This window comes from Mycteria americana, chromosome 3, assembly GCF_035582795.1.
Source record: "Mycteria americana isolate JAX WOST 10 ecotype Jacksonville Zoo and Gardens chromosome 3, USCA_MyAme_1.0, whole genome shotgun sequence".
Classification (NCBI taxonomy): domain Eukaryota; kingdom Metazoa; phylum Chordata; class Aves; order Ciconiiformes; family Ciconiidae; genus Mycteria; species Mycteria americana.
This window is the reverse complement of record NC_134367.1, coordinates 80,916,513-80,940,538: the sequence shown is the minus strand read 5'-3', so window position 1 is coordinate 80,940,538 and position 24,026 is coordinate 80,916,513. Positions and strand designations below refer to the sequence as shown.

Genomic DNA, 24,026 nt, shown 5'->3' with positions numbered 1-24,026 from the left:
TAGCTTAAGTCTTCTCCCTTACACTCATATGAACTGATGCTTCTTTGCTCTCTTACTATCTGAAACAACATTAGCAAGAAAAATTGTCATTCCAAGCAATCATCTAGGTCCCAGCTCTGCAAAATGAGTATCTGAAAGCTAGGCGTTTTGTTAGACTGCGAGAAGACTGAGAATTAAGTGATTTTGGTAAAACTGGACTTATGAAGTTGGCCTCCTTCTAGGGATGGGAACAAGATGAGAAAGTTATCCAAAGTGTTAACAAAACATGGAACATTTCTCACTGTGTGGCCTGTTGACTAATGGACATTGCAACAGGCTGGACAAATCATTGAATACATACACATTTTTAAAACTTAATAGTCTTCTACTTACAACTTTATAAAAGCTCGAAATAAATCTGTTCAGCAATAGCTGGAACCAGAACAAATATTGGTCAATGAGAAGCAGAATATAAATTGTGCTTTCAATAAGAACAGAATTAAAATTGAAACTAAATTGTTGCACGTGGAATAGGATAAAAACTAGAACTGATTAATTACTGTGGAACTAAATAAACACTGGTACTGTAGTGTGAGCCTAAGGGCCTATCCACATGGATTTGGTTTTGGTATCAAGACCGTGCTTGGTTACAACTAGAAGGGCCAAGATTTATCCAAGTGTAGCTATCCTGTGGATATATGGGAGACACAGGAACCCAAGGTGAATTTAGCAGGCTTTCAAATGTGTTCCAGTTAGGCATCTGGACCCTAAGTGGAACTATGAGAACTCAGTACTGCTTATAGCCAAGTGGTATAATGGCTGGAAACTGAAATGAACCATAAATGTGACAATACAGAAATATGTACAAAGATGAAATACCTCATGTTTCAGTCATTGTAGAGTCATTAAATGTCTCTATGTTGTAGAAGTCTTTGGACACCTAAGAGAATGCCTATAGCATTTATCTGTGTTTTGATAAGTGTTTAAGGCTACTCATTACATAATCAAGTGGCTAGTCCGAATTTGCCTCCCCACACACCCTCCCAGTTTAAATGGGCTGCCATTTCAAACTATGGACTTGGCAAAATATTCGATTGCCTACATTTATATTGTCTCTGAAGGCCACAGTGATGGAATTAGATGCTTCTGACAAAATGTTGCTATTAACCATACTGTGCCCACCTAACCAGATGCTGAGTATTCTCAGGGTTTACCTCTCTCTCCTCGTTTCCAGTCAGGTTGAAAGTTGCCCAGCAGCTCACACTCACACTGAGGGGAAAAGGTGTGATCTCTCTCTATGCCAGATTGCATTTTGCTGATAAGAGGCAAGAGATCAAGCTGAAGTTATATGGAGATAGTAGCAACAAAGGATCTGGCCTCAAAATCACTATTTTGAGAAAGCAATGGTATGAATAAGGCATGAATGACCTTAGGAGAGAATTCAATAAAGGGGCGAGGGAAGAAAAGAAGATGGACACAATGTGAGGTTATGAGGTTTCTTGTAAACTCAACACAGCAGTGAAGTCACCACTGTGTGTACCTGCTTCCAGACATAGCTATCTGTGTTGCAGAAGAAAAATCACGAGCATAGTTTGATAACATACTGATCTTTAATCTATAAAGAAGATTAAATTCAAAGTTTAACAGTATAAAAGAGTAACAAATACTTTTTAAAACAAAAATACAAGATAACACACAGTTGCATCTTGGTTCCTCCTGCGGCCAAAGCTTAGAGTACACAATTTCTGGGGTACAATTCCACTGCACACAGTGTTTCCTATCACTTCAGCATATGTTGAAATTGAAATGAAACATTTTATTTGCAAAAAAGCTTTTCCAGGTCCAAGCTCAAGCCAGTGTGCTATTATGATTAGCTAGTCACATGTCAGATCCCACACATTATTTAAACAAACCAGAATGAAATCACTGCTTCTTGCAACATTCCTACCTTTTCATGTCAGCTCCTAGATGCCAGCAGTCCATCTACCACTGCATCGATCAACCCAGCTGCTTGTAACTCACAGTTGTTCAAGAGCTGAACCTTTTTTACTTGGGTCCCCTGCTTTAAATTCACATCCGCAAGTTCTTATTCCCCTCAGGCACACATACAAAAAAGCATTGAGGGGAAAAATGACAGAGAAGGTATGAAAACTTGTGAGAACTTCTTTCAGACAGCAAGGAAAAAGCCTCAGGCAGGGGAGATGTGAGTAGCCCCTCCTGATGGCAACTGTTCATAATTTGTTCAGCTTTACCTCTAGTGGACCCCGAGGCAAACCAAAAAGTTGATGGGGGCAGCCAGGTGTAGGGGAAGAAAGGGTTGAACAATCTGTTTAGCCTTCCCTGTCTCTTTATAGTTAGATTTACAATTCTGACCCATATAAACTCTGCTCCTGCTTTGCACTGACCACAGAAGCATGCTTTTAGGCCCAGGCCGAACCATACTGGAGTGACATTACAATCCACCTTACTCCTTGTTGGTTTGTTGTATTAATAACCCAAGTGAAAACAAACAAGGGAAAAAATCCTACCAAAACTTAAAATGGAAGGCACCTCAAAAATGGATAAAAGGATACATTTTCTACAAGTATCCCAACTGTAGAATAACTGTTTTGAATCCATTAGTGGTTGCATTCTCATTGCATGATCTTTGGAAAGCATAATAATAACAATAAAACCAAAATGAAATAAAATGTTGCCACCAATGAAAAATCTGTTCAGTTAAAAACTGCAAAACCAAGTAAACAGCAACGTACACACTTCCCTCAGTCCTGCAAACCTGAAACATCCAACACTGCTTGGACAAAATTTGAGAATACAGTAGACTTTTCAGCATAACTCTACTTAAATGACAGTATTGATTAAGAAAAACAAGGCATACTATTGAAACCAAAATACATAGAATCAGGTTTCTATGCTACTGTTTGCCAAAAAGCTATTTTTTAAAAAATGGTTTAAATGCAAACTTTTACATCTCCAACACGTTTTACATTTCAGACAACAAAAGAATACACATACATTGTATGTGATAATTTTTCAAAACTAGCCATTACATTTTCACAGATTAAAAAAAAAAGTCTGTTTAAATATTTCATTTCTACAAAGTGAATTTACATTTTTAAGTACAAAGTGCAAATACTACAGTTGTTTTTATTGCCTTTTGGTGAGGAAACCTCCCACATGTCAAAGAGATCTGCCTTGGATCAGTAAGCTGTTCACCCTTGCTTCTTAGAAACTTGCTGAAAGAAAGAAAGTTGGAAAAATTTGCATTATTAATGATGTTTTCAAGTAATCAAGTATAAACATTTATCTCTACTTTTCAGCAGTGTCCATATGCCACTATCAGATATATTTAATAATTTATTTGTAAATACTGTATTTGTTCTGCACAAATATATATGAGGAATAAAAAAATCCCGGCCCTGTAGTCCTTCATAGCATCTACGAACAAGGGTATGAGCAACATCATTTCTATTTCTTACCTATGGCCTCTTTAAATCTATACCTGCCAAACACACAGTTTTAGAAACCGCCTGAGCAAGTCCCTGGTGCAATATACCTTTCTATGGCATGTGATGTATAAGGAATGGGCTGCTGGCCAAAGTGTTATGAACAATCTATAGTTTCCTTGTAAACTTTTTGCTAGGCTGCAAAAGACCCTCTGGGTCTCATTGACAGCGTGTGTGCATGTATGTGTATGTTTGTTGGACTGGGTGGAGCTGAGCAAGGGAAATGTACCTGGCCACTACCCCAGTTCTGTCAGATCCATCATGTATTTGACCTCCTCTAGGGCAACCACAGCTGAGGCGCAATTAGCGTAGTAGTATATGTATCTATATTTGCTTTCTTTCAGTAAGCGTGTATGTGCCTGTACACATACAGATGTGCACATATGTAAAAAAAAAATATTGAGGAATACATGCCAAAGCACACATAGACATATATATATAACTGAACTACTGCAATAAACTAGGAGAATATGAGCTCTTGAGTGCCCATCTCCTGAGTGGTACAAATCTGATCACTCCTTCTTAGATGGGTGGTTTCCTTTGAGCGGCTCCTACCCAACCCGGTTGCTTTTCAATAACTTCCTTTCAAGTGAAAACTTTTGTGATGAAAGCCACCTTCTGCATTTGCAGCCTTGTATTGTTCAAGTATGAAACTGCCAACAGATGGTTTGCTGAGCCAGCCTTAATTCAAGGCTATCATTTGTCAGCAACAGCTTTTAAAATAATTGGTGCTGAGTCAGCAAAATTATGGGACAAAATTAAAAAACATAGACGCCCTAGGACACTTTTATTACAGATTCTACAAGTCAGGATCAGATTACAAGAAAGGGGAGAGGGCTTGTCATGCTTCAAGTGTAATGCACGTGTGCCAGTAATTGCCATTATATAATTAAAATAACCCCTTTGAATGTTTTTGAGTTCCGACAGGATAATTGTTTTCAGGCTGCCTTGTTTAAAGCATAAGTGATTTGCGGGGGGAACTTGAAAAGTTAAGACCACAAACATTTGTTTAAACAAACAGAAACTTATCACATCCCTCTAGCTGTGAGAATATTTTATATTCCATCAAAGGTATGTAGGAGGTCTCTGGTAGAACCCACAACCAGTGTTGAGCTTGCCTTAGGAAGTGTGAACCTAACATCAAACAAATCAAGAGATAAAGTAAGTAACAAATTGACTAGCAACAATGAGAGGAAGATTTCTCTTGGCTTGTGGGGAGGTTCACCCTGGGTTCAGTTTTTAACAAATTAATCTAGCTTTCTGATAGATGGGAAGACATTAACCACAACTATGGTTTGGGGATATTTTTAGCCAAATTCCTATTTTCCCAGCTGTGGGGCTACCTGAGCTGTTCTTATAATATGTTTATATGAATATTTTTAAAAACAATTCATAATTTACTGATGCTTTTGTGGGAATTAATAATTTATTTCCTGTAACTAATACAAAAGTGAGGCAAGAATGGTATGAAGATGTTTCTTTTACTAGAGCATTCAAATAACTGGCAGACTCACAAGTCCTTCTTCAGACCCATGCAAAAGTGCCGGGAAATTGTGCCCATGTTGTCCAGAAAAGTGAATCTTTAGGATTAATGATTATAAAAACAGACACACACAAATGAGAAGCCCTTTTTTAACCTTTTTCCTGAGCTTCCATTTGAATCCCTCCTTTTCAATGTGTACCTTTCCTTGGTTTAAATATTCTGCTTTTGTGCCTTTTGTGCCTTGAGTAGCCAAAACACCGTGAATGACATTGTCGTGGTTTAACCCCAGTCGGCAACTAAGTCCCACACAGCCGCTCGCTCCCCCTCCCCGCTCCCGGTGGGTCAGGGGAGAGAATCAGAAAAGCACAAGTAAGAAAACTCGTAGGCTGAGATAAGAACTGTTTAATAATTGAAATAAATATTATAATAATAATAATAATAATAATAATAATAATAATAATAATAAATTGTAATGAAAAGGAAAATAAGGAGAGAGAGAGAGGAACAAAACCCAGGGAAAAAACAAAAAAACAAGTGATGCAACCGCTCACCACCCACCAACCAATGCCCAGCCAGTCTCCGAGCAGTGATCGCTGCCCCCTGGCCAACTCCCCCCATTGGTGTTATTCAGAAAAACAAAATCAAGTCTTTGCAAAAAATTGATGCAAAAACAAATAATGGATTATGTTGTCAGGGCACTTGACATTTTATTTGCTACAATCACTCTGCAGATCTAACCAATTTAATTTTAACATACATCAGCAGACTGATGCAAATCCTAGTTCTCCAGCATCATTTTGTTCAGCCAGCAAAGGCATTTGAAAGTGACAGCTCTTTTTCTCTACGCTAAGATTTTAAAAGGTGTTTAAAACCACCATACAATAATTCAGTGGGGCTTATGAAATGTATAGATTTTCATAGGGCATGGGAAATGCATGGCTTTTTTCACAAAGAGTAATTTCAATCAAAGTTTGTGTCTATAGTATGACTTACAGGAGAATTAACAGAATTTAGTTAAAGCAAAAGGTAAATGAAGATAATGCAGTGCACATTTAAAAGTGTATGGGAATGCTGACGTTCAGACTCATATGAGAGCTCAATTATGCTCATCTAATTATCACTAATCTAGATGCCAGTTACATTTTACTAGGAACATCCACATGCAGGCATAATCCACTTTGTATTTATGCACATTTACTCTGCACCTGTAGTTGACTAATTCAGCTTTCCGTAGATAGAACTTAAGTCAAAATTTGCTAATCAGGATGCTGCTCTACATTTTCCTGGCAAGTCTGCAGAATGGCAGATGAATGTAGTTTGAAACTGCAATGATAACTGCTAAAACCCCAAGAAATTCAGCTGGGCAAGACAGGAATGGAGATCTTGCTCTCCTCAGTACTCACCTGCCTGCTGGATGAAGTGCTCTCAGTGTTGGTTTTAGGGGCTGCTAAAGGAGGGAAAAGAAAACATTATGAATATAGTTTGCAAGTTATATGTAGCATCCTGAAGAACTGAAGCCCTCATTCTGGTATTGTTTAGAACAAGGTAACTGCACAGCTTTCAATAAATGAGATAAAATATTTCAGATCATTTGCTGAAACATCCACTTTTTTCTTTCCTCAGTACAGGTGTTGCTTTTATCATGTTGTATGGAAGTTGAATGACAACATTTCTTGCCAGTGAATATGTGACATTTGCTTAGGACAGATTTCATCTAGTCAGTGTTGAGCATCTCAAACTTATTAAATCTTTAGTAGTAAATACAGCCTATTATCCCTGGTGGGAAAGAAGCATGGACAAGCAGACTGTCTGGAAAGCATTCACTTTGCTTAAAGACATTGCGCAGGTACGCTGTACCAGCCAAAGACATTGTTCACATTTAATCTATAAAACAACAAGCTTATCACTGGTTTTTAAGTTTCTTAGTGGCAAAGTCCAAGACAGTGCTCTAAATGAGGAAAAAAAAACCCAGCTACATGAGTCTGCTGGCCCATTCAACTTCACACTCAAACTTGGGAGGCTAGGGAGGAACTCACCCTCTCGGTTTTCCATGTCAGTTTGTTAGTCAATCAAGCTGCATTGGGACAAAGGGGAACAAAACTGGACCTTGAAAAACACTGCAGAAACTACCATTCCCCCAGGAAAGTATATTTTGCAGCTCTCTGGCTCTTATATTGCTTCAAATGATTCTCACAAGACACCCGGGACTCACACAGAATGATACAGAGCAGCCTCCTTATCTCAGCTTTCACACATCAGGTGATGGGGTCTCACCTATTCCTAGAAATATAACTCTAGCTTTAGTGGAGTGGCAACTGATTTATTTTGTGCAAGTGAAAGGATTATCAGAAATGAAATTTTAATTATCAAGCAGGAGAAAAAAACCAGAATGCTGATATTCCAACAAAAGCCATTTTTATTGTCTTGTCCTTAAAAATATGTATTTCTAGGAAAGCAACCAAATTATTTGGTTTAGAATTTTTTTCCAACTGGATGCCATTAGTTTTTCAATGCAAAAGTTCTGAGGTATTTTTTTCTTCCAAAAATTAATGTTCTCATTATTGACTACATGTTTTTTTGAGAAGCAAGCTCTGTTAAACATCTCCCGTTATGGTGAACATAATTTTTTCTTTAGCTAAATGTGTGTGTGATCTGCATATAATTTTCATGCCTCTTACAACTTTCTTTTCTGAAACAGGCAGCTTATGCGAAGCAGGACAATCCTAATCTTTGTTTTTTTTCACTGAAATGGGCACAGGAAAAACTGGGTTTTGGTTTGAGTCTTGTTATAGCTTTCCTTTATGTCCTGGAGCAATGACTTCGGACCCAAATTTCATCTACAATAAAACCAAGGAGTGCCAGCTGCAGCAGGACAGAAGTGTCTGGATGTTAACATATGGAGTGGCCATAATGGCCTCCACTTTAAGACACTAGTCTGCCAAATAGTGTAAATGAAAAAGGTGTTACATTTCAGTTTCCACATTTATAGCATAAATATAACAACAGTCATCCACCTTCATATATAGTTTTTTCACCCCTCTCACCTAAGTGAAAATTGCAAGGTATTATTAGGTCCACAAAAAACACAGAAAAAAATCCTGCATTTGATATATTTGTTTCAAGAGATCTGTTTCTGTGAGACATAGAGAATTTACTTTATTAGTACAATGTAAAGCTATTCCTTCTTTCTACAATATTTCCTTTCTAGGCTTGAATACGATCAATTTTGTGGAAACCATTTTATTTCTGACTGCATTTCCCACTTGATTTGCTTTTCATTTCCTATGACACCTTTGTTTTACTGCCCTGGCTTCATTTTAAGGTCGCAGGCAAACAAAACGATTTGCCTATATTCATGTTCTACAACTTCTTACAGTATGGGGATCTACTGTTGTTGTTTACAATTTTTTAAAAAACTTCTTCATTTTCAGGAATTGTGTGATTGAACTCTGCAGGGACCATTACACACTGTAGTTAGTTGTTCCCCTTTCTACCGGTTTGGCAGCAAGGTAAGGTGGCTGTGTACCGGCACTTGTTCCACCTGTTTGGCAGATGACCGCATTCCTCACTGTATCTCTAAACCACATTTGGGAAATGAGAAGTCATTAGAAAGCTCAACAGTGTGCTTTCTTCCCAGCAGGAATCCAAAAAGCACAGGTGTGATACTTCCACTCATTCAGGACATAGTCTGTAATAACGTTAAACTGGCTTTTTGACGACTGTTAATGTTATCATAGCCTCTTAGGTTTCCTACTGTAAAACATTTAATGGTCAGAATCAACAGGAAGTTTTTGATTCTGTTGGAGCAAAGTGACGATTTGTCTACACAGAAGCAGCTTTCCTGCCATCTGCCCAAAGCAACAGCTGCATTAGCTACAGACAGGTGTATTCTTTTATTTTGTATACTTCTAGCATATACAAATATCAGACTTCGTCAGCTTTGAATAATCTAGTGAACAAGGTAGAAAAAGTTCTTACTATGGTGTTTCTTTGTTTCTGCTTTACCTTCTTCTTTTGTTACTCCCAAGCAGCCCATTAGTTCTTGAACTGATAAGGACTTATCGTTGTTCACATCACAGTATTCCACAAACTTCTTCACACATTTTTTGGGTTTTGATTTCTTTCTTAGGAATCTCTTAAATGGCTTGATTTCTTTCTTGCCAATGTCACCACTGGAATTTTTATCTAGCTGTTTGAAATACCAATGGACTACTCTCTCTTCCAGAGTATGATTTGGATCAGGCTCAGAAACCCTGAAACAGAAAACAAGAGTTTAGTCTTAATTCTGATATATAAACCTCAGTTTATACTTTTACTTCAGAATAGTTAAATCCCTGTCAGATGCTTTGTTACATAAACCTCCCTGCTTTTGGCCACTAGCTTCTTGTAGTGAATTCCTCTTTTTTCACTTTGGCCAACTGTATCCTAAATTTTACACTAAGGGCTGGAATCTGGTCTTAGCTAACTCTCTGAAACTGTGTTGAGGTCAGCACCATACTCAGAAAACAGTGCTTTCCCCTTTCTTTTCCTGAAACAGAGAAAAGTGAAGAGAGAAGTAAAAGAGAAGAAGACAGTTTCATAGATGGCAGACACATTAAAACATGTAGTATACTGAACTGAAGTACTTCAACAGTCAGCGTCACCAAATACCTAGGCTCCAATTACAACCCATGATGGATGCTCTTAGAGATAAAACACCTAAATATATTGACCTACGGGGTAAGTTATAACAATAAGTGTTATAACTTACCCTGTAGTTATAACTCCTCTTCAGTTGGTAAGCACCTGACCTGGAGATACACAAAGTTTGACAGCATTTATGCATTTTTAATTCTACCTGTGATAGCACTGGTTTGCTTTACAAGCAATTAGGCAAAATATGAATCACGAAGGTAGCACACATTCACCAAGTAAAGCCTGAGAGGAGAACAAAGACTGAGACACAGTTGCACCAGCAGTTACAGAGAAACTCTAAGCAGTGCTGATGCTGAGAGTTCAGCTATCAAGTTCACCTCTGTTTAGTGGACATAGTCTGCATTTGTAACTTTGAAGTAAACTCTCCTAAATTGGAAATTTGGTCTTGTGAAGGCAGGAGATGAACTACTTCTCAAAGCCCTCAACAATTCCTTCACCACTGCCAGAATCCTTTGAAAGACACACAAAAAGGATCTGCAACCCACCGGCTAGAAGACAATGATGGATCAGAGACTGCATGCACCATATCCGTGGACAATGCATCCAAAACACTAGTCAGGAACTCATTCTTCTTGGCCCCAGGACAACCTAGAAAACCAGATTTTTTTCTTTTGTTGTTTCCTCTTTTTACAACATCTAAATTCCAACAATAGTTCCAACTTAGAGATAGATGTGACTCCCTGTACACAAATTCCCATAAACTGTGGACAAGTTCATAACATAATTCAAGGACAAGCATCTAAATTCAGGCACATATCTGTAACAAAGAGCAGGAATAAAAACCCATCCTTTTGAACTCAAGCAAGTGGGAATCTGGTTTGCATACCTTGGGTCCCTTTCTTTCCATTTTGGCCATTATTTTTCCTTCTTTAAGATATTTTTTCCATGGGTGTCACATTTTGAAAAGAACAGCTTTGAAACAGCAGGTTTGTACACGACACATGACACTTTTGAAACACAAACTAGAGGCCCATAGCACAACACTTCTTTCAGATTTCCACTTTTGCTCCTCTGAACTACCATTGGCTTTCTCAACACACATTGTCTCAGTGCATTGGTTTTCCTCTCTGTAAAACGATGGTCAGCTCCTTCCCTCTTTCACTTTTCTCTTGGACAGGCATTAACTCCCACTGTATGGCACCTAGCCCAATCTGATGCTGTGAATTGGTACTTTGGTTCATACTGTGGGATCTTATGGTGATGCTAGATCATCGTCATAGTTACATTCCCTATGCCACGAAGTTCTTCTCTGAAAGAAACTGACAGCACATTTCAGACACATAATACGTCAGATAAATATATACTGAAAGATCCACTCTTAGAGCAGTGCAGCTGGAGCAAATAAATTCATCTGACAAGCGCATGGATATTGACACATGGAGGTTTGCTTATACAATACACCTGCTTCCTCTCCTCTTCCCTAGAGCCCTGAGCCAAACACCAGGTCTTCCCCTAGCCCTGTAATAGCTGAGTTAAACTCTAGGATGATCGACAAGCAGTGACATAGAGACGACAAGCTTGAAGCCGGAGCCCATGGCAGGACTTTCACAGGCAATTCTGTGCTGGAGGCCCGCTTACCCGCAGTTCTGTTCTTAAGTGAAAAAGGGAAATGCTTTGAAGTGTTGTGGAAAAGGAAGATTAGTCAATCAGTAGGGATTCGTTATTTCATTACACTTCTCAGTGACCTCTGGAGCAGGCAGTAGGATTATCTGAGCCTGAAAAGCCTCATCTTGCCCAGCAAATTATTTTTTAATACATCCCATGTTGACCCAAGGAAATGAACCTGTGTTATATTAGCCCTTAGCTGTGTTGCAGTAAGAATAGCTCAGCCATTATGTATAGCAGCAGCACCCACTACGTATTATTGTCTAACACATTCATGCAGTTATGAGTTCCCTGTCTCTTACGTGTTTGCCTTCGGCACCAGGGACATCTTATTCCAGTAACTGTAAAAGGCGTATAACAGGAATTCACTGAAGCAAGTTTCACTGCACTAAAAGTACACATCTGAAACCAGATTTCACTCTCCTAGATATGTTCTTCCTCCCTTAGCCTTTAACCAGTTTTTTTTTCCTGTTACAACTGGAAAAAAAGAAAAAAGAAAGAAAAAAAACCCCAACCCAACAGCTATGACTATAATCCTAAGTTTGAGTTCAGTGAGACAAGCATTTGAGCTTTCTCTGTAAGGCACAGAAATGAGAAGGGTGGCAAGAGATTAACAGGGTGGGACAGAAGACTATACCAAGAGGTTCCTGGCAGAATTCAGTACATAATTCAAAAGTATACTCTCTAGAGCAAAGAGCTTGCTGGTAAGTAAGGCTCAGACACAGCAACGGTTTAAGTAAATTGTGCATTGTGATTTAAATGAAGCCATGCAACTTTGCAAGTCACAAAAGCACATTTGCCCAGAGACGAGCAGGCAGAGCCCAAGCAGTTCCCATGCAGAAGGCACACCCAGCTGTGTTAGCGTGGCAACCTGCCTGAATCAAGCAACTACGTCTCTGAGCAGCCTACTGAGCTCAGCACTGCATCTTGCTAGCAAGGATACTTCGCCTGTGGACCAAAGCTGGTTCTCTTCAAAGGACAGGCCAAAAGGGGTCTGTCCGAGGCTCTCCATGTAGACCTATCTTGAATGATACAAGCTATATCCACTTCGTGCTGGGGTTGTGTTACTGTCATCAAGCAGAAACCTGAATCTGCTCCAAACATGAGTTGCGAATTGATACAGGGCCCATGTAAAATGCAGACAATAATACCTCAGTGTATAACAATGCAGCACAATATGGAGACAAGATAATTTGACTTTTTTTCTTTCTCTGTCATTCTTTGGATAGATAATAATGTTAACATCCAATTTGATTTAGGAGCTCCACCTGAATTTTTCATGTTAGTTATGAGTGTATTCCTGAAACATCTGGAAGAAACAAAAATGCATGCTTTACGAAGTTTCCACTGCTGTCCAGGGAGCTGCTGAGTGTGCATATACTACAGATGTAGAGATCAAAATCATGACTTAGCTTGCTATTTATGAGATACAGATAGGTAGGGGAAAGTATCAACTTCTAAATTCACAAGAAATCATGGGGAAAAAATTCCATAGTTTAAAGCCTGTCTCTGACAATTTTCCCTAAGATTAAGAAAGGTTTCTAAATGTGTATTGCATAAAGTTGCAATAGCAGCTGACAGCAATAGAAATCTTCTCATAGAAAAGAAATCTCGCTGTTAAAACAAACACAATCAGTTGCTGTGAAACATTCTAAATTATAACTCTACTACTTAACGTAAAATGACACCCTACAAAATCCTCATCAGTTAAATACAGAGAAAATATTCAGTTTCTCCCAATTATAATTTTTGCTGATGTGTGGGCAATCACACAGCAATTTACCTCACAGTGAAAACTCTGTTCTTTGCAGGTGTTATTAACTCAGAATAATTCTCTGGAGGCTTCACGCTGAGCTTTAATTTTCAACAAACTTGCGGGTGAAATGGCAAGACTAGGGGAGCTTTAGCTTGATTGTAATGAATAATTCACTCTTAGTGGAGTAAATACAGAATGAGAAAGACTAGTCTTTTATGGGAGCCTTATGCTTCTCATTGTGGTTTATGTGCTTCAGTTTCTTCTTGTGCAGCTGCTTGTCCTGTGTGGATTTGACAGCTTACATAAATAATAATTTGTTGTTAAAAGGTTGAAGTTGAAACCACATGGAGTTAACCTACAGGTTCAGAGATGTAAGGTAGAGTTGAGTGTTTGCTTTAAGGATAGTTTTACCCAGAGTAAACCTTAGACCAACAAATACATACCACAAATGATGGGAATATACAAACACCTCATTTCAGCGCTAATATAGAGGTAATCAAAGAATTGTCATTATACATTATATATCTCATATGTACAACTGTCTCTTTATAAATATATCTACCTTTAGTACTGAGGATAGATTTTTGGAGTTAAATCTGTGTGGCAGTCGTCTATAAACCTTCTAAAATATGCACCCAAGTGCTTTGGAGCTCCCTGCTTGGTTGATAATAATCTACTACTGTCAGTCTTGAAAGATTATCTTTTACAGCACATCTGAAGTCATGGCTAGAAAGGTATTTTGTTCATTTCTGTAAAAATGTGAATACAACAGATAAGATTAATCACTTTAAAAGGGAGTTTACATTAATCTTCCTGCAAGAGAGGAAACTGTCTTAAGTCAGTCACTCAAGTAATTAAAGGCATGACAACTTCGAATTAGCAAATCTTAAACTTCTTGTTTATTCCCTATATGTTAATATGAATATCAGGGTTAGCCGTGCACTCATATACAATGACCACTGAAATATCTCTGAAGACTGTAAATAAGATTTGATCTGCCAAAAAGCAGAATGATCAGAACTATTTATGTTTCTTTTGCAGCCTGAATTCACTGAAATATAGTGGTATACAGGAGAAAAAAATTTAACAAAGTTTGGCAATGCTACTGGTTATGCTGGGAGAGCAGACAATACAAGGAAAATATTTTTCCTTGGACTTTTATTCTATACACACATATATGTACAGTTCATGAGTTTATTTCTGTTGATCCATATAAATCACAAGTTTGTATTTGTCTAGGTATGCTGAGGGCCCTCCTCATTTTTTGGAGGATTTCCTGAGCTCTTCCTGAGCCTCATTGCAGCAAAAAAGCCCTTCAAAAGATGAGCCTGGGAACTGAAATTTGTAACTCTGCTGGAGACTAAAAATCATGGCTGCAACAGAGTCAGTGGTTTTATGGCTCATTGCAGTTTTTCCCTCACTGCACCTCCTGGTAACCTCTCACAAATAGTAACTATCTACCTCTTAGTCTCTATCCTAGAGGGGTTGAGAACATTATCATCTGTCCTTGTTAACGTCCCTCAGGTATTACCCCTTTCTTTTCTTTTCTTTTCTTTTCTTTTCTTTTCTTTTCTTTTCTTTTCTTTTCTTTTCTTTTCTTTTCTTTGCTTTGCTTTGCTTTGCTTTGCTTTGCTTTGCTTTGCTTTGCTTTGCTTTGCTTTCCTTTCCTTTCCTTTCCTTTCCTTTCCTTCTCTTTCCTTCTCTTTCCTTCTCTTTCCTTTCCTTTCCTTTCCTTTCCTTTCCTTTCCTTTCCTTTCCTTTCCTTTCCTTTCCTTTCCTTTCCTTTCCTTTCCTTTCCTTTCCTTTCCTTTCCTTTCCTTTCCTTTCCTTTCCTTTCCTTTCCTTTCCTTTCCTTCTCTTTCCTTCTCTTTCCTTTCCTTCTCTTTCCTTTCCTTCTCTTTCTTTTCCTTCTCTTTCCTTCTCTTTTCTTTTTTCTCTTTTCTTTTCTTTTCTTTTCTTTTCTTTTCTTTTCTTTTCTTTTCTTTTCTTTTCTTTTCTTTTCTTTTCTTTTCTTTTCTTTTCTTTTCTTTTCTTTTCTTTTCTTTTCTTTTCTTTTCTTTTCTTTTCTTTTCTCTCAAATATTCTTACCAATTAAAAGAATTAAGTTAAACTCAGAGCCAAATTCTCTTTTATCTGTGCTTACCCAAATTTCAGAAATAATAAAGTAGAACAGAACAGATGTTAGCTGGAGGGGAGCTACAGATCCATTGTTTGGTAGCCACAGATCTCTATGTCTTAGAGGGAAGTATTATTTCTGGAGAAGGGCAGGAAGCAGATTTCAGTTCTCCACGTATATTTAACTTTATTTTTGTTACTATTTTAAAACGATCTCTCTGTTCTAATTTCAAGGAGGGGGAAAACAAAGGAGTTAACAAAGGATGCTCTTTCAAGGCCCTACCCTTCAATCCCAGGCATTCATATCATACCAAAGTGCATTAAGTGGGATTTGTTGAACTTGAGCCTGCTGAAATGAGGTGTCTCACCCATAACAGTTATTTAAGCTCAGTATAAAGGAACCCATTCAGAAGGCATTCATCCCAACTACCTTAGACTTTTTCTTAGAATAGGGTAGGATCTCCCTTAAAATGTATCTCTTCTTCCCCATTAACTACTGAGGAAGCCCAGACAGCTAACTTACTTACACTCCCAGTGGTATAAAACTGCTTGTGATTAATTCTATATGTATCTGGTTTGCAACTTCATTTAGGCTCAAACTACTCCGTTATTCTTAAGGTAAATGTGGTGGAAAGAAGGGATAATGTTCATAGCAGAAACACATATGATCCTATAAACAGTTTTCACAGGCAACTGAGTGACAAAGTTAGGCTAGGGCATTTGTTGATAGGAAAAGCAGTTCATTACATTTATTTCAGTTCTTGTAATATTATTGTTAAACAAGAAAAGGAGAATCAGAACATCACAGCATAACACAGGCAATGTGAAATGACTAACTTTTGATTACCACTTTTTAGTTTGTTTTTTTCTCTGCGAGAGTTTGAAAGGGTTTTGAGAAGCAAATTTCTTGCTGCTAACAGTTCAGAGGTGTCACTGTGACAACAGGCAGGGATGAACCAGCTAGAACACTGTAATCCTCTCAGATGCCATCCAAAACTCAAAGCAGAACTTGAGAAGGTCTGTGGACCTCATTTGCCTTTTTTAAACATTCTCTTGTGGACTCTTACCTTTCTAGTTTTGACTGGGAATAGGAAAAAGGTCTGAAAACACACATGATAAGGAGGTCTTGCTCCTTTGCTGCCTAACTGGACACAAAGCAGCTGATGTTTTCATTAGGTAGTCACTGCTTACACAATATCTACCCCAGTTTTGGAGGCCAAAGACAATTCAGTACGTTGAGAAGAATCTGAAATTCTGAGCATTTAGGTTCAGCCTGTGCCAATGCAAACTCCTAACCTTTAGAGGCTTGTCGCCTTACGTTTAACATGACCTGCAATATAGCCATGTGGGCCCAGCTCCAGCGTAAGAAACACAACGTATTTGTCTCAAGTGTTGGCACAGCGACACAAGTCAATCAGCCCACTGATTAGGACACAGAGAGAAGAGTTTCAGGATTAGAAAGGGGCCCAAAAAAAGTCCAGAAGAGAAAAGCAACTGGATCCAATTTTCAAAAGGTTATACTTCTGCTTTACGTACCATATTTCATGACTGTCTGCCCCTGAGATATACAGCTTGTACTTCTGACTGCAGTAACACTTTCAACAATAGCTTATTAAATTGAAATATTTTGGAATCTAGTTTTGTATAGTATGGCAGGCGTCTGAATCTCCACATTATCACTCTGAGAGTCTTAACAATTAACAACCAATATTACTTAGGGAGTCAAAATGCAGTCCTTTTTAGCAGACATTTATTACTTCCAATTTACTTGTATTTTCATCATGCTGTTATGTTTCCTCTCAGGAGATGGGTATGAAATAACCATATTTAATCACCTCCATTTAAATATCCATTAAAAAGGAAAAGCTATTACAAAAAATGTATGTTGTTGCAATTATGGAAGTGACCTCAGAAGTAAGGTGTATAATTCTGGTCTCCTGCTGGAAAAATTGAACTATGGGGACTTGCTCAGTGGGGATGTTTTTTACATTACTTAATTAATCTAAGCAGCCTGCTCCTTGGAAACATGTATGAAAAACAGTCTTTTCTACAAACTGATGTTGATTTTAACCTTTCTGGATATCTCTTATTGAGACTTTTACCATTGGAGGCATCAGCTGAAAATCCCCAAAGCATCCACTCTCAACTAAAGCCACAAAAATGCTCTCTATTCATATACTAAGAACCAATGGTCATTAAGCAAAAAGATGAAGGAAATTCATAGCTGAGTTAGAAACTGTCAGCCCAGCAGCACACATTTATGTGAGAGCTATTTTTGAAGAGTCTCTACCCACAGAGTGTTACCAGGTTTTCAGAGAGAAGAGCAGAACCTTCATGCCAGTCTGTGGTGCTTACACTGACATAACATGGGATGGATGGAGATGTAAGGCCAGCACTCCTTAAAGATACCTTTCAGTGTCTCAAAAAGTGTTATATACATGATAGATTTTTTCAAATGTACCTTTGAAACACCGTGTTTTTTGGTTTTTTAAATCCAACTGTAGATGGTACAGAGCAACCCTGACCTGTGGCGCACAAATGGAGAGTCCCACAGATGCAGTGACTTGGTGTCTCTCTATCCTGGAAATGAAAGCAGTGGCAGAACCACCAATTACGAAGCTAAGTCACTGCTACAAGGGCACAAAGCAGATTGTTGGATGGTGTAGGATGAACTGAAAGGAGATGGGGAAAGGAGAAGCAGAAAGGAGGCAGAAGATCTAGCTATATTGCAAGCTGTCAGGTGAAGTATCAGAATCTTTACCCATGCTTTATTTTGCTTATACAGATACCTACAAGTACTGAATTTGAATTAGGAGACAAATTTTCATCAATGTCATCTGATTATTTTTTCTCTCTCCCTCCCATAACTGGCAAATGAAAGATTTAGAAATTGGATTTCCAACACAGAGGGGAGCTGGGAATAAGGAGAGGCAGGCATGGCTATTTCTTGGAACATTAACTATATACTGAATTCTAACTCAGAATGAGTTTTTACAGCAGTGATTAAAAAAGGTTTATGCAATGGAAATTCTGGAAGTAACTGAAGTGAAATAAGAGTCAGCAAGAACCACTAAAGCATTACTTGAACACTATGGAATGATCCAGTCCTTGGAAACCTGGCATCATGAAAATCTATCTCTCTCTTTATGTAGTATTTAATTTGGGATTGGCAGTTGTGTTACCTTCCTGGACACTTTCCATTAAACATGACAGATTTCCTCTGCAAATACCATTTCAAATCTCACTAGCTCATCCTTTGCTAAATAAAAAAGCTGTAAAATGACTAATACAAAAGCATAAATACAGCCTTACAATCGCTCAATATGAAACTTTTACAAGGTATGATACTATGCAAGAATGAAACACCCTTAGTTCCTGCTGAAGGAAGTGGGCATACTATGACAGGCTGAAGTCTTGGGCCTTAATAATTAGACACTATTCATTTAATTTAAAAATGAAGGTCCACTCCTAATTCACCATTACCCAGCTCACTTCTCCAGGGTTGACAGAGAGAGATCTCTGTAGCTACAGCAGGTTTCCAAACCAACTTTCTTTGCAAGTTGACCTCTATTTGGAATGGATCCCCCAAGCCAAATATAATACTGTGTACCTCATTAAACCACAATAAACTAATGTTCAAGTAATGATGAGCTTGACTTCATCCCACAAAAAGCAGGGCAATTCAGAGTTAATCATGCCACCCTTAATTTGCAATTTACAGTAAGCACCGAGGAAATGAACACATAGCACTTGGTAGCAAAGTTCCTGCAATGACAGAAGCACAATGGAGTAAATTAAAGATGGAGATGAATGTAATTATGGTTCTAAAGTGTCTGCCAGGAAGGATGCAATGCAGCTGACTTCATGTAAAACAGTTTACAGCATGTGGTTTGATTACAAAGTGCCTTGGGTCGTTTACAGCATGGAGATCCAATTACATGATAACACTCCATTATGGATTATGAGGACGGTTTCCTCACTGAACCACTACACTGTATGCTAGTTTCATTGTGTACAGTGTGGTCTGTTTCCCTCGTGTGCTGCGCATCCTGCCTTTGGTCAGGAACCCAGCTAGGAATACCCTGCAGCCATGTCAAGGCCTGGATTTCCTTGTATTTGTGCAGAAGCCCGCCCTGTCAACTTCCGCAGAGGTTGTGGAGCTTAATGCTAATCAGGTTGCCTAGAGTCAGTCACTTGGTACTAACAGGTAATATCTGATAGGGCTGAGGAGAGAGGCTATTGAAAAGTGAAAACCATCTCAGGCTTACTGACCATGGGACTTGAGAGGAAACAAAGAGACAGAGAAATACCCTATCATACCCCTCCAGCAGTCAGGCTTGGTCTGCAAAAACCATGACCCCATTTTATATGCAGGCTGACATGACATGGACTGCTGCAAGACTGAGCATGTGTACACAATTACAGGAGCGTGTATGTCCTATTTCTGTAGCAGGCCATGAAATCTCATTTGTTGATAACACAGCAACAGCAACACATGAAGGAGGTTTTCATGCATCTTGCTGTTGCTGCTGTGTAAGTGGAGAGAGATGGGAACAAGACATCACATTGTATCTTTGTGCCCTGGGCGTTGCAGGGGATAGGGGAAAATACAATCTGAATGTACAGCAGCAGCATCTCAAATGCTCATACCCAGCAAAACTGAGTCCCTCTTGTGCATGTATAATAACGTGATTTCCAGCCATGCATTCTGCAACAGTAAGTGCTTGCCTGTTGGTGAATGGAACTGAAAGAATTACTCTGATTAGATTTCATACACCCCACATTTCCATTCTAACTCTCCTGTGAATACTTCTTTGGTATAAATATGCATATTGTAATGTTGATTTTGTAAACTGGTCATTTTCCATCTCAAGTGAATGAATGTAAGGCACTTATTCAAAATTAGAGGTCCATGCTCCATACTTGGAGATACTCAAGGCTGCAAATTCCAACAGACACAGACTTTCAGTCAATGAACTTTATGTGACTAGAGTAAACTAAGCCCTCTGCAGATGGCTTTAAAAGGGTTCACATGCTAGATTGTCAAAAATTAATAGGTGGTCTACTGCTGCTTAAAATCAGAAGGCAGAAGAGAAGGTAATGAGAAAAAAAGATCCTTAAACCTTTAAAAATGTCTGGGATTAGATTGAGAAATTCAATATGTGTGTGTGGATTACAAGGACAAGATAAACAGTTAAAACCTATCCATTTCTGTCAACTGATATAAGCACATTCACAGAGGGTTTTGCAGCAGGGTTCAACTTTGGGTACCATCACAAATACCAAACCTTAAACCAGAACAATTTCTTTGTGGGAAGCAGAAGGACATGAATATATGGTAAGGGTAGTGAAAGGAGGAGACAAGCATGGAAATTAGAGAGAACTAGGTAGAAAGCCCAGGGAGAGAAGAGAGGCATGGAAACCAGTGGGGAAAAAAGCTGCTTGAAGTTTCAAGCGAACTCACATGAACAGCCTGTGCTCTGACACAGACACCTCCGACAGCACCGACACTGACAGAATATTAATCTTCCTCCCCCATTCTCTTCCAAACAAAACCGTAGTTCACTGAGATAGCTCTGGCGTTCACATGAGTAGGCTTCTGGTGGTTTTGTTTTCTCTGCTTCTGCCAAAGCCACGTGGATAACATGGCTGTATCTCTGCATCTTTAGCTGCATTTGCAGAGACTGAGGGGCTTTATATCTTCCTGTTGCTTCTGGCACTCTCAGTATGTGACCACGAAGTAGCTCTCTCTAGGCCTGGCCAGGAAACAATTCCATCGTGTGGAAAGTGTCAGTATTGGGTAATTTAGATTTTACTCTGGTGCAGAATGAGCTTTTTTTTCCCTTTCTTTTTTTTTTTTTTTTTTTTTTTTTTAACTAAGAACAAAACACCCCATCCCATCTTGGCCACATAGCGTGGTGATGAGGGCATGCAGCTGAGATGGGGGAGACTGAGGTTCAACTCCCTGATCCAAACCAGACAGATCAGGGAGTTGAAACCTGGCTTGCTGTTATCCCGGTGGAGTACCCTAATCTCTGACACGAGAGAGTCAGGTTCAATTCCCTGCTCTGTCTGGTTTGGATCAGAGAGTTGAACCTAGATCCTTTCCTCTTCAGCTGAGTGCGCTAATCATCGAGCTATTGTGTGTCCACAGAAGGGTTCCTTTTGTTGTGAGCAAGCTCTTCAGAACAAAGAGAGTGTCAGAAAGCACTTCTATTGCTACAAAAAACCATTTTCTTCAGAAAAATAACAATAGCGTCAGACTGGACAGCACATTCTTTAAGTTAGGGTTTAATCCTGCATGGTGTAGAGAAAAGCAATCAACATCTTCCAAAAAAGCCTGGCAAGTAGGTCAACAAAGAGAATACGCTCACTAGATCAAATGAATTCATGAACTTAAAGAGAAGCATGGGCTTCAGTGCTTTGCTGAATCAAAGCCACTGCACTTTGCACACTGAAGAGTCAAATTCTCAGTAAATAAGTTTTTTGCCTTGCATGTTTTGGACTCAAAGCTTTCTACCTTACCAAACAACAGAGTTGTGGGAACTGATGCTTAAGCAGCTCTTTATCATTCTGCCATATATAAACCACTGTTTAAATTTTTTTTCAGCAGTGCATATACACAAGAGAAGCCTGTTGTTTGATATAGGAACTCATTAATTCTGTTGGATTTTGTTTTCTAACTTTAAATACATCCTATCTAAAATTGAGTATTTAACTTGTCTATTATTCAAGATAAATGTTTCACTTAGGAGAAATAAAGAGGGTAGACAATACAACCTCCAGTGGGATAAAGTTGAATTCAGAGCACAGTGAAAAAAATAAGGGAGCTGGAGAGAATCAAACATTCAGACATCATGGGAAAGAGAAAAAAAAAAAAAGAAAAGATCATTCATAGAGGCAACAAAAAGCATAGGGTACTTCAGTGATTCTATCATCTCAATTTGACAGTTATATTTCCATTCACAACACAGAGTACAAGCTTCATTTCAGTCGCCTATTTTCTTTTCATGAAAAAGGTTTCATTCAATTGTCTAAATTTCAAATGGAAAGGGAACTTGGGGTTCTCACACAGTACCTTCAAAAACATCACCAGAATTTATGCTTAATGTCATCACTTAGTAAAGCACCTAGGATTGTCTGTAATACTAAGTGTATCTTGGGTTGTTCTGATGCCTGTGATCTGCTGGAGCAGAATCAATATGACCTATGCATTTCACAGATGTATAAAGATAGAAACATCTATCAAGACAAGGGGAAAGGATGGGAGTTCCAAATTCAAGTTTTACAATAATTTTTTAGTGACCTTTAGCTTTTCTGTTTTCTGTTTTTTCTGCATGAGAAGGATCACTTTTCATCTCAAGTATTTGAGAGATTTCATTAATGCCGCTGATGTGTTTTGAAATGGTTACCAGGAAACACTGCAAAAGAATATAACTGCCTAGCTAGCAAAGCACGTTTTAAGGATAAATTACTCTTCTTTTATGACAGCCATTTATCTGTAGTCTCTACTGAAAATATAATGAGTATAGAATGTCCTCACTTTATCTGTCCTGTGTTACAGCATTCTGCTTTATCTGTAAACAGAGATAAATCACAAAGGCGGTGACTGGGGGGTGGAGGGGTTGGGGAATGAATCTTTTGCTGTTGAAGAAGGGAGTTCAAATTTTGGGTTGATTACAAGCAAATTAACCCAATTAATTCCTACTTGTCTCCAAATTACAAATGTTACTAAGGGAAAGTGCTGAAGCTAAACAACTGAGAGAGAAAACAGATCTGTGAGGGGAAACTTGACTTGAGCCTACACACAGGATATGAATCCTTACTTTAATATGAAATACATTTGTAAATAAATACTTAAAAAAAAAAAAAGTATTCCTCAGTATTAGGACTGAAAACGGGCCAAATTACAAGTGCCATCTGAGATCTAAGGCGTACAAGGTACCCTTCTCTTTCTGCACAGTTGAACAATTTCTGAAATTCATTGTAGAGGAGGGAAAACTTCAGCATCAAGACATTCACTGTACCCCACAATGAGCTTACTTTCTATATATCAGCCATATTTTCCTGAATTAAGAAAATGGTATAACATTACAGTTAGAGTAAGATCCAGTGGGTCTAATGTGTTGGGTTTTTTTTTTACCCTCCCTCCAGAAGACCAGGTTTGATTTGGAACAAGAAGTCCAGGTTTAATAGACTCATTCAGGTAACAGTTTTATGATAAGAAATGCATGCCTCTCCTCTCACATAAACCAGAGTTTTCTGACCTGCTTCCCAGGGCGACTTTACTTGGGCGGATTGTAAAGAATTAGAGCAGTGTGTATCTGTTCACATTCCTCCTTCCCCCTCAGCCTTCCACACGAAGTGACTATCAAGTGAAGCCTGCCCGCAAGATACCCCACAGACAGGTATGAACGAGAGCTAGCAACAACAAAGCATTCACCCGAATGCTCAGCTAGGTCTCCAAGCTTAAAGCTCAAGCAGCTGAGGAATTTGTCAAAACAAGGTTTCACTGTAGAATAAACCATACAGTTTTTACTCTCCCAGAAGAGTCTTGCTTTCCCAAATAACCCTAGTTTCACCAAGCCACCTGCCTATGTCAGGGAAATTAATGAACTTCAAAAGTAAAAACAACTCACGATGAACAGTGAGCCCTGTTTTTCTAAACATCAGAAATGCCAGCACCACAGCAGTGTGCCTTCCTTGTTACCAAGACATAGAGGGAGCTGTAAATTAAAGCCTGATTCCTGGACCTTACATGTCCAGCCACTGCACTGCACATTAATCTCTTTCCTTGATTCAGTTGCCAAGTTTGCAGTGAGGTTGTGTGATGCATGCCTTGAACCACGAGCTTGGCTCCAAGAGAACTGCGAACCCTGTTAACACT

At 38.7% G+C, this 24,026-nt stretch overlaps 1 protein-coding gene and 1 long non-coding RNA gene across 7 annotated transcripts in view; both read right to left on the bottom strand.

Annotated features, from left to right (window-relative positions):
- Positions 1-3,091: 3,091 nt before the first annotated feature.
- Positions 3,092-24,026, bottom strand: part of SMOC2 (SPARC related modular calcium binding 2) — a 148,512-nt gene continuing 127,577 nt past the window's right edge. For 2 of the 6 annotated variants that reach the window (XM_075495813.1, XM_075495817.1), the window contains exons 10-13: positions 10,149-10,251; positions 8,947-9,221; positions 6,372-6,412; positions 3,092-3,215 (exon numbers count right to left, since the gene is read on the bottom strand). In XM_075495813.1, the coding sequence (XP_075351928.1) occupies positions 3,192-3,215; positions 6,372-6,412; positions 8,947-9,221; positions 10,149-10,251 (443 nt within the window). In that variant the 3' untranslated portion in view covers positions 3,092-3,191. Of the gene's footprint in view, positions 3,216-6,371; positions 6,416-8,946; positions 9,222-10,148; positions 10,252-24,026 lie in introns of all 6 variants that reach the window. The other 4 variants (XM_075495812.1, XM_075495816.1, XM_075495815.1 and 1 more) reach the window with 3 other exon arrangements.
- LOC142406947 (uncharacterized) lies at positions 13,281-20,969 on the bottom strand. Its single transcript, XR_012774761.1, has 2 exons — positions 20,604-20,969; positions 13,281-13,773 (listed from the first exon to the last, which is right to left on the bottom strand). It is a non-coding gene; the product is annotated as an uncharacterized LOC142406947 (long non-coding RNA).